Raw genomic sequence first — 11348 nt, forward strand, 5'->3', positions numbered from 1 at the left:
TTTTTCAGAACCGTCTTATCAAAATTATTTTTTAAGAACTACTGTAGAAAAAGAGCATCCACGTGAGAGCTTTTTTTAGTAATTTTGCTGACAATGCATCCTGCTTGAAGCGTTTTTGACATTATCTTTTCAGAACCATCTTCTCAAAATTAATTTTTCTTAAACTACTATAGAAAAAAAAAAACAAAATCCTTTTTGTCAATATAATTTTTTTAAACCCTTAACCTAAACCCTTTTACAAAAACCCCAAAAGCTAAACACAAAAATTATTTTTTTTAAAATAAACCCTAATTTAATTAATTTTCTTAAAAACTCTAAACCCTATTTTAATTAATTTATTTAAAACCCCTAAAACATAATTTAATTAATTTAAAAAACTCTAAACCTTGATTTATTTTTTAAAATTCTTAAACCCTAAATGAATAAAACCCTAAATTATTTTAACAAAACACTAACACTACAACTCTAAAACCCTAAACCCACAAACTCTAGGCACTAAACATGTGAATAGCTCTAACCCTAGAAAAACACAGGCTAAAATGCATCCTTGAGGGACCAATTTTGCTACGTCAGCAAAGTGCGTCCACATTAGCGCATTTTGTGCTAACATGGCAAAATCGCTCCCTCAGGGACGCGTTTTGCTGGAATTTCCCCCTAAAACGCTCTTACGTAGACACATTTTGATATTTTCAGCCCATTCCGGTAAATAATGAAAAAAGTGGCCCATTTCCGTAAATAAAGTTGGAAATGGACCTTTATTGGTAAAATGGTCTAAACATATTCATAAATTTAAAATCATATACAAGTATATTTGAAAAGCTAAAATAATTGAATCTAGATGTAATTTTTTGTAATTAATTAAATGCATAATTACTTTAATTCTCATCTTTTTTCTAACAATTAAAAAACGTAATTGAAGTGTTCCAATTATACTATATTCAATAAAATACAGTAATTACCATAATTACCCATCACACCATATATATATATATATATATATATATATATATTTAGAAACAACTATGATCAAATTTCAAAATCGGCCTCAATTAGCCGGTGCCTTTTTATGCAGGAAGAAAATAGCTTATCTGTGAGTCGAGCTATACGGTATAATGATGAACTGAAATGAAAACAACACTTAGCGGCGTATATTCTATCATGGGATTCGAGAGATTAATGCATAATTTGCTGCGTATGTTTTGGGGGGACTCCATTCCTATCTACTTTTCCGGGTTTTGGAGGGAAATGCCAGACCAGACTGACTAGCGCTTTAGCGTCCAAGTTATGGCCAGAGATGAGTTCACCACTAGTTACCCTTATCCAAATCCCAACATCTGCAATCATTTCTCTTATTTCCAAATTATCACATCTTTTCTATCAAAAAACCAAAAAGGAAAAATGAAAAGAAAAATATAGAAACCCAGTGTAGTACTTTTTAGCTTTGTAATTATTAAAAACCATGCCCACCGGTTAAAACACTAATATTTAATAATTTTGGTAATTTGATGGCCAAGCAGGGTACGCTAGCACCAAATAATGAAAAGGGGTGTTGCACATTTTATCAATCAGTAGGATCGAGAGTAATCGTCCTATTGAGAGGAAAAAAGGTAAAGCTAATTCATAGTACACCAACGATGAACCGGTGGTTTTAGGACTTAAAAAAGAAGATATAAAGAAAAAGGAGAGTGGAGATAGACCTTACCATTGTAATTTCTATAATGCCAGCTCAAATTAGCATCAAGAAAAAAGCTTATGGTTCTTCAACACGTCCTGGCTCGCAAAGTTGGTTCATTGGTTCGCCTCGTCCCAGACAGTTAATTTCACAGCTAAGCCAAAATCTTTTATGTTTTCAGTGCATGAATCTCAATTCCCAGTAGCACACGACTTGACCTTGGAAAGCACTAGGACGACACAGAACAGCTATGAAACCAAATCAATCAAACGACTCCAACTAAAATAATAACAATGTTGCAAGCATGTAATGTTTCGACATCAATTGGTCACCGACATGAACTTAACATAGTAGAAACATCAGTCAAGATCCAACTGACCCTCCTTCCAAGGAACCAAACCCCCTATACATAATTTCTAGAACAGAGCAAACCTTTGGAGCATTTAAAAGGATTCCCTAAAGTAGAGACTGTTATAATCACTCACTACAATTTTTTTCCATGTTGTGACACCCATATCAAAGTTGAAGCAGTGGCAACGCCATTACAATACCAAAGATGGAAACAAGCAACAACATCATCCACGTCGGGAAAGACTGTTTCTGGATTCTTCGTGTATTCCTGAGGGTATCTACTTTTTTAACATCTTCCCCTGAAGAGTTAACAACTTTTTCAGTCTCGGGTTTAGAATTTTCTCCTTCAGGTGATTCTGGTGATAAATGCTCTGACACAAGCTGCTGCTGTTTGTTGTGCTTATCCACATACTCCGGAAACAGTTTTCTGAATGTGGGGCTGCCAAAACAGACCTAAGATGTAATTCTCAATATGGAAAGCAATGTGCACAAACAGTTTAGAAAACAAAACCAAGGCAAAATTTTCCTGATCGTAACTGCGCAGACACCGTTCAAAAAATAAATTGAAAAGAAAAAGGGAGGTACAATGGAAAATGTGCAAAGATTTAGATTGAAGCAAACTACTCAAAGCAACTTATTACTGTTAACATCATGTACAACCGTGTAAAGTTTATTTGTTTGCAAATAACAATAACAATCCAGCTGACAGAAATACATTTAGCTTCCGAAAGACTGCCTAAGCATATTCACAGTGGCAGACAATGGATGAAACTAAATTGGAGAGCCTTATATCATAAATAAATAAATAAACAGAAAAATGAAAAAAAAAAAACACCAATGCAGGTGAATCAGTAAACTTACTTTTTACAATTAAATGCAAGGGATGTCTTTGCCAAGCGTAGCTTCTCAGTAACAGTAGTGTTCACACTGCCAGTGGTAGGACTGTTATCCATCTGCACAAGAAATAAAGCAGCTCAGCATAAGGACATCCCCAATGCAAGCAAGAAGTATCCACAACCTAACTGCAATAAATTATTTAAATGACAAGAAAGACACCAAGTCTCACCATGAAAGAGAGAAGCCCGGTAAGTATGCTGCAATATTAAAGAAAAAGATTTTTAGCAACAAGAGCTAAAGATGAAAATACAAGCTATGGCAACTATACAACATTCAACAGCACCCTGTGACAGTTACATGTTTGAACATATGATGCAACAACAAAAGGAACTTGCAATTAGAATGTAATCTTCGTACCTAGATACAGACCACATAGGGTTCCAACTTTCTGGATGAACTGAAAAAGAACATGACCAAGATTAAAATGAAAACAGCTGTTAGAGATGCAGATAAAACAGGAATCTAATTCATTAAAAAATATTACAATCACTCATGGACAAGCATATTTTCTTCTGTGTCATAAACCGTCCATTGGGGGTGATCATCCTACACAAGAAAAATGCAGTTCAAGGTTACAAGGAGCTTTGTGTTTTCTATCATAAATTTTAAAAGGGTTAAAACAGTAAGAAAGTGCATACGTGATTCCAGGAGGTTTGTAGGGATACTCTGGAGGGAACTTGATCTTTCCATAATAATACCCACCTTAGCAAACCAAATTGAATGAATAAATAAATGTCAGTTAGCTTCTTCCAGAGTGTACAATGATCCAGAGAAAATCAACCACAAACATCATGGAGTAAACTAGCTAACCTGCAAAAGGCGTTCCTTCACTCCCTTCCAGCACATAATCTGAATGAGCGAAGCAGACAAATTAATCGATGTCCGTAAAACCCACTGCATCAGTAATATAACTTAGACAAGAAAATCATAGCAATTCAATCATATACTTAACCCAGTGCTGCAACCTCATTTCAATGAAAAAAGACTAGGGTACTTGGATTACAAGTCAATTTTATAATGCAACTGCACAAGTAGAGGAACAATATGCCATTCCTCATTGATACAATATCCATACTTATCGTTACTTGCAACAGTGAAGAAATCAACTAACCAAATTGAGGATAGATGGAAACTTCCTTCAGAACAATATCTTGGAAGGTATAATTGGATAAAGATTATAAGATAATAGAGATTGAACTTAGTTTTTGTACAATTATACCAGAAGTCTGCTATAGGTTCCATTTCCACATTCAATCACAAATTTACAGTCCACAACTTAGCTAGCATGAAGCATATTGCAAACCAACTACCATCCCACACATAATTAACCAACATTCAAGCCATGAATCATCTCTCAACAGCATTGGGCAACAGGAAAACACATTTTCCCACTTTTACATACGATGTTTTCATGTGAGTGTTACAGAGTCTTATCCAAAGAAAGAAGATGAAAACAAGATTTAATAAACTTACGCCACTCAAGAATGTCATTTGGGGATGGACGAGCAACAACATGAGAAACTGGTTCCTACAAGGTCATAGAATAACTGTTAAAATTATCAAAAAATAGAATTAAGTTATAATAAAACCAACAACTTCTTATTCTAGCATCAATTTTCTAATATTTTCAATTTATTAGTGAATTGAGTGAAAAGATATCCAAAAATTTATTTGTCAATGGTTATGTAAGTTTAACAGAATGCTGAATTGTAGACTGATAAACTACTAAAACAGACAATAATTCCCAATCTGTCCACTCCTGATGCAAGTCATACACATGGTACCATAGGCATAAAATTTTCCTTGAATCAAAAGAAGAGTTATAAACCACACAGATACATAAATACTAAAAAACTACACTGAAATGAAAGGATAACTAGATAATATTAATGATTCAAGAACAGCTAAGCATATCCATCACCAATTCATATAAAAAGCATGAGTAACAATAAAAGGAACTGGATGAAATACAAGGATAAAACCATACCTTACAAAGTGCTCTATATTCTTTCTGAAGGCGCTTAACACACGATTTCTCCGCCATTCCTCTGAAACCTAAAAGTGGTCTGGGCCACAAGAAAATAAAACCCCAACCCCTGTTTCGTTTCTTCAACTTTCAAATTATAATTATTCACTGACCCAAGAAAAAAAAGAAAGAGTAAAATAAGAACAAACAGTTAAATGGAAGACAGCAATACGATAAATTCCACAAACATTTGCCTAAAATCCTCTACCTAAAGATCCATATAAGCAGGCAAATTAGCTGATTAAAAGAAAACTGATCCAATGAATTTATCGACTAATCAAAGACCTAAAAACTCCAAAAATAAATTAACGTACTCGTAACCAAGAATCATGAGAATAACTCAACAAAAGTAACATCCTTTTTTCTTAGATTGCTTTAGTTAACAGCTGATTTAATAATAAAACAAAGATTACCTTAAGGAATTGCCAAAATCATTGCAAAACAATTAACAAATAAATTGCTAAATCTGTTTAGACTGATATAGATTGAATTATAAATTTTGATGATCAATTAATTAAATTTAAACTCAACGTCTTATCTAGGAATCACCCTTTTTAAAAAAAAATGAAAATGGAGATCGGACTTTTATTACTGAAATTCAAAGACGATAAGTTCAAAAATATCCCAAAATCGAGGGGGAAAAAGAAACTAAAGCGAAAATTGAATTTTAAAAAGAGAGAAATTACCTGGGGATCGAGGCAGATAAAAGAAGCTGAAACTATAACGAAAAGAAAGACGAAAGAGAGGAAAGGAAAGATCTAACAGAGAGCGAAAGCGAGAGAGGAGGATTCTTTTGACGCTGAGGATTTGTTTGTTACGCTTTAAGTGATAGTACTGTAGCGTACTACTAATGCTGCCGCTGCTCCGTCCTTTCCTTTCCTTTCTCCAGTTATCGTCTCTCCTTCGAGATCGACTTGCCGGAGGATTTTGCTTTTGCTGCTTTCTTGAAATGACATTATCAGCCTTCTTCAAATCATTTCATTTTCTAATATGTGGAAATAATTAATGGTTAATTTGGTAATATCAGATGCTTGTTTCCTTTTTGAATAACATTTGTTTTAGCACGGATGAATAGATTATTGGAAATGGAGTTTGACAACTGTATTTTAAAAAGAAAAACTAAGTTCAGAATTTTCAAAAAAAAAAAACCAAAGAAGTACTAAAAAACCTTAATTGAAAATTACAATTAATTGAGTCAAAATTAGACGTGAAAATTGCTGATTTGACGTAGAAAAATGTTAATACATGAGTTTGGTTTTAATTATTTTATAGGATTTAATTGATTTTTAATTATTTAAGCTTAAAAATTGTAAAATATTATAATAAATGTAGAAATTTATAAAACCTACAACAAAATAAAAGGTAAATGATATCTTCTCATCGACTTTACATGATAGATAGAAAAGTAACGTAATCACGAGTCATTTGTCTAGAACAAATGATTTAATTACTTCATGTTATGATTAACTTTTTCATGAAGAAAAATATAATGGTTGTCATGAGATAAGATAGATTATATTGGGAGAATAAATTTTATCCCAAAAAGATCAATGATGTCCTATGTAGTTAACACATATATTATAAGGTCATTAGACAAGCAGTTGATAAGTAGTTTTCGTAATTGTATATAATATGGAGAGCTCGATTCATAGTACTTTAGTGGAATGACTTCATGGCTAAATAATGTCATAATCAATACACAATGACTCGAAACTTAATTACAAATTATTTGTACTCAAATTATATATATGTTCAATCGATCCCTCTACTAGCTTGATATAATCTTGATGGTTTGCATTTTGATCGATGAGATGAACTGTAACACCCTTCACCATTCCAACAAATAGTATGAATGGGAAATGTTATTGGAAACTTTCTTAGCTTGTTTGAAAATTTTCTTCTAATAAAACATTATTAGGAATGTTATAAAAAAAATCATTTTACCAATAAAGGCTCATTTCCAACTTTATTTATGGAAATGGGTCACTTTTTTTCATTATTTATTGAAATGGGTCGACAACACCAAAACGCGTCCAAGTAGGAGCGTTTTAGGGGGAAATTCCAGCAAAACGCGGTCCCGAAAGAGCGATTTTGTCGTGTCAGCACAAAACGCGCTGACGTAGACGTGCTTTGCTGACGTGACAAAATCGATCTCTCAGGGATGCATTTTAGCATGTGTTTTTCTAGGGTTAGTGTTTTGTTAAAATAATTTAGGGTCTTATTTATTTAGGGTTTAAGAATTTTAAAAAATAAATCAAGATTTAGATTTTTTTAAAAAAATTAATTAAATTAGAGTTTAAGAGTTTTTAAGAAAATTATTTAAATTAGGGTTTAGTTTTTTTAAAAATGATTTTTGTGTTTGGCTTTTAGGGGTTTTGTAAGAGGTTTTAGGTTAAGGGTTTAGAAAAAATTATATTGACAAGAAAGATTTTGAGAAAAATTAAGGTTTTGTGTTTTTTCTACACTAGTTTCAGAAAAATTAATTTTGAGAAGACGGTTCTGAAAAGATAATGTCAAAAACGCTTCAAGCAGGATACAATGTCAGCAAAATTACTAAAAAAGACCCCCACGTGGATGTTTTTTTTCTATAGTAGTTCCTGAAAAAAATAATTTTAAGAAGACGGTTCTGAAAAAATAGTGTAAAAAATGCTTCAAGCAGGATGCACTGTCAACAAAATTACTGAAAAAAGCTCTCACGTGGATGCTCTTTTTCTATAATAGTTCCTGAAAAAATAATTTTGAGAAGACGGTTCTGAAAAAATAGTATAAAAAACACTTCAAGAAAGATGTACTATTAGCAAAATTACTGAAAAAAACTCCCACGTGGACGCTATTTTTCTACAGTAGTTTCTGAAAAAATAATTTTGAGAAGATAGTTTTGAAAAAAAAGTGTAAAAATGCTTCAAGCAGGATGCAGTGTCAGCAAAATTACTGAAAAAAGCTCCCAAGTGGACGCTTTTTTTCTATAGTAGTTCCTGAACAAATAATTTTGAGAAGACAATTCTGAAAAAATAGTGTAGAAAACGCTTCGAGCAGGATGCACTGTCAGTAAAATTACTGAAAAAAACTCCCACGTGGATGCTCTTTTTCTACAGTAGTTCCTACTTGGCCTTAGGCTATAAATGAGCCAAATTTCATTCTCATGTTGTATAAGTTACAGTAAGAAAAATTAGAGAGGCTAAGCAGAATAGAAATTGAAGATGAGTGAATGTATTAGTGCTGTTATTTCCTATGATTGTGAGGTCCGTGACACCGAGAACGGTATTATTTTTTTATTCGAGAACACAACACGACTTGCTTTTAACCAGAACATAGATTTGACAGAACTTTGTAAAATACTTAGGCCTAAAATCTTCAAAACGACACCAATGAGAGTTTCGTCTATTAAGTATCAATTTTGTGCTTCGGTTGATCCCGTGACGTATGGATCATTTGATATCAAAGGTGATCGTAGCTTGGAGGCGATGGTGTAGACTCATCTCACTAGTGTATCACCCTACTAGTGTATCACCCTATCTTGAGTTATATGTATAATTTTCATCGCCAAATAAAGCATTTGCGACTTCAACATCTACTGCTATTCGAGAGGAATACACGACCTCTACCCGACACTCCGTTAGTGGGAAGCAGAACATGGAAGCGCCAGTGTTTGGTGGTAGTATGGAATACACAACTCCTACACGACACTAGGTTAGTGGATGAGACATGCACCTCGGTGGGTTGATGCTCGATGCTGGAAATACATACTGAGGTATGACATCAAATTCTAGTGGTTGACAATCCACATCTGATTGAGGATGTTACGAAATGTCCACAAGAAGGGATGGTGTACTCCCTACGACGTCTACTGGCGAGGGGACCTCGTCCGTTGCAGATGATGGTGGGTTGGATGATGAGTCCAATGTGGATCCACCTTAAGAGCCTGATCTCGATAGTGCAGAAGTTGTATTATTTTCTGAGCTAGAGCCTATCCTAACCAAACCTGAAGACGGTAAAGAGGGTTCAGATGAAAAAGATAAAGACCCACAATTCAGGGCGTACTTGCCTCCAGCTCACATGTGTAATGTTGATCTGTCAGCAGATGATGCGTTGGAGTTTCCAGATCTACTACACAGAAAGCGTGACCGTACAAGTTCGTTATTGGATTCAGGTGAATTGGAAGTTGGTAAGGAGTTTTCCAGTAAGGATAGCTTTATTGGTGTATTGAAACAACATAGCATCATGAACGGGGTTAACTACCACGTGATTAAATCCAAATCCAAAAAGTCCGAGGCTAAGTGTGCAGTGCAAGACAGTACATGTTTATGAAAAATTATGGCTTCGGTTAGGAAAAAGACAAGCTTGTGGAGATAAAAAAGAACAAAGGTCCACATACCTATGTTACCAGAACAGTATCACTGCGTGTTTAAGGTTTTTGAATAATATTTTTATTACTTAATGTTGCATTATTTAACGTACTTCGTTGACAGGTGTTTCACAAGATCATCCTAAGATGGATTCAGATATGATAGCTAGCTTAATACTACCGATGGTGAAGGCGGATCTCAGGATTTCTGTGTCGGTCTTAATTACCAATATTCGTAGCTAATTGAGGTACACGCCCTCTTATCGCAAGACTTGGATAGCTAAGTAGAAGGCGTTGGAAAAGATGGATAGTGGGTGGGACACTTCATATAATGAGGTGTGGCAGTGGTGTCAGGTGCTAGAGAGGTACGTCCCAGGTTACATAACAAACCTTGAAACGGGCTTTGTGTGCTATAACGATCGCTTGCCCCGTGGATGCCAAGTGTTCAAGCGTCTGTTCTGGAGCTTTAAGCAATGCTGGGACGCATTTGTGTACTGTAAGCCATTGGTACAAATTGACAGTACCTTTATGTATGGCAGATATACCCATCAGCTATTGCTAGGTGTGACACAAGATGACAGTGGGAGAATCCTACTAATTGCATTTGCAATAACACCAGGGGAGTCAGGTGATGACTGAAATTTCTTTCTTTCTAGGTTAAAGAGGCATGTCTACCCCCAACCTGATATCTGTGTTATATCGGATTGGGGCACTGGAATACTAGTCGCAATTGAGCGATAGGGAAGCCTATGAGGTCGTACATACCATTGGTATTGTCTAAGGCAGGTTGTATCCAACTACTACAGGTAATATCGGTCTACCACTGAACGACGAAAAATGACCAACATGGGTATTTAATCTCTATTAATATAATTTTGTTTGTAATATTCAATTTATTCTGAATGGAAGAGTGGTATGTAATTTTAGCTATCAACTTATATTGACAAGGTATGAGATCAATAAGGATCGTTTTTATGAGATGTTTGCAACTTTGCGGTCAGATAACGATCAAGGCATAAACTACCTCTGTAACATACCTTTCGATCAGTGGACACAAGTATATGACGGTGGCCTACGATATGGTCATATGACCTCAAACCTGGCTGAATGCATAAATTTTGTTCTAAAAGGAATGTGTCATTTGTCGATAACCTCGGTTGTGCGAGAGACATATTTTTGTTTGGCTGCACTATTTCCAAAGCAATCATCGAGTTATAAAGGCCAAATGTAGGAAGGCCATGTATGGTGCCAAAAGGTATTGCAAGAAATTAACAAGGCGAAGGCGAAGGCGTAGGCTAACACCATACACATAGTGTGTCACGATTGTGACAACCTATGATTTCGTCAGATAGAGTTCAACAGACCGAACCAAGTTATTATCGGCGGGCAATATTGTGTACACCTGAGAAATAGGACTTGCGATTGTGGGACGTTTGACGTACTTTGTTATCCATGCGCTCAAGTAATTGTAGCTTGTCAGAATCTTTGTTTGGATCTTATGATATATGTTGACAAAGTGTACAAAATAGAATACATGTACAATGTGTGGAGACACGTATTCCCACTGATCCCAGATGAACGTAAGTGACCGTCTGTATCGCTTGCTCTATTTAAGTTGTTACCGGTTAGAAAATTATGTCGCAAACTAAAAGGTTGACCTTGCTCGAGTAGAATACATGATAATATGGATATCTGAGAAAGAACGAACTAATAGAAGTTATACAGATGGTGTAGGAACCCAGGTCATACAATTCGAACATGTCCAAATCGAAATAGTTGATAATTGCTTAAATGAAACTATGTTGCATTATTTTTATTGCCTTATTCAAAAGAACTTCTATTTTATTAAATAGGACAAATATAAAAATAATTTACTATTAAAATATTTCAAAACAACTTTTATTTTATTAAATGAAATAATATAAAAATAGTTTGTACAAATATATTAAAAATATCAATGTATGTATCGGTCGGAACAGTGCCATATGGGGGTGGTCGACGGTTACGTGCTAGATTCCTTCTTAGTTCAGCTTCCGGCGAGGGTTGTGGTTGTTCTG

At 34.7% G+C, this 11348-nt stretch overlaps 1 protein-coding gene across 1 annotated transcript; it reads right to left on the bottom strand.

Annotated features, from left to right (window-relative positions):
* Positions 1-1921: 1921 nt before the first annotated feature.
* Positions 1922-5930, bottom strand: LOC105773539 (ubiquitin-conjugating enzyme E2 34). The gene is made up of 10 exons (XM_012595527.2): positions 5633-5930; positions 4908-5054; positions 4394-4448; positions 3731-3769; positions 3559-3622; positions 3405-3466; positions 3278-3317; positions 3090-3117; positions 2885-2976; positions 1922-2462 (listed from the first exon to the last, which is right to left on the bottom strand). Exons 2-10 carry the CDS (start codon positions 4962-4964, stop codon positions 2189-2191), a joined length of 711 nt encoding a protein of 236 aa, XP_012450981.1. The 5' UTR covers positions 4965-5054; positions 5633-5930; the 3' UTR covers positions 1922-2188.
* Between the last annotated feature and the right edge of the window lie 5418 nt (positions 5931-11348).

Source organism: Gossypium raimondii, chromosome 6, assembly GCF_025698545.1.
Source record: "Gossypium raimondii isolate GPD5lz chromosome 6, ASM2569854v1, whole genome shotgun sequence".
In the NCBI taxonomy this organism is placed as follows: domain Eukaryota; kingdom Viridiplantae; phylum Streptophyta; class Magnoliopsida; order Malvales; family Malvaceae; genus Gossypium; species Gossypium raimondii.

Excerpts from the sequence above, each read along its gene's own strand:
- LOC105773539 (XM_012595527.2), bottom strand. The coding sequence starts at position 4,964 with ATGGCGGAGAAATCGTGTGTTAAGCGCCTTCAGAAAGAATATAGAGCA. Across the intron at positions 3,467-3,558 it reads TACAAACCTCCTGGAATCAC|GATGATCACCCCCAATGGAC; the intron begins GTATGCACTTTC and ends TTTCTTGTGTAG. Across the intron at positions 2,977-3,089 it reads CCGGGCTTCTCTCTTTCATG|ATGGATAACAGTCCTACCAC; the intron begins GTGAGACTTGGT and ends TTTCTTGTGCAG.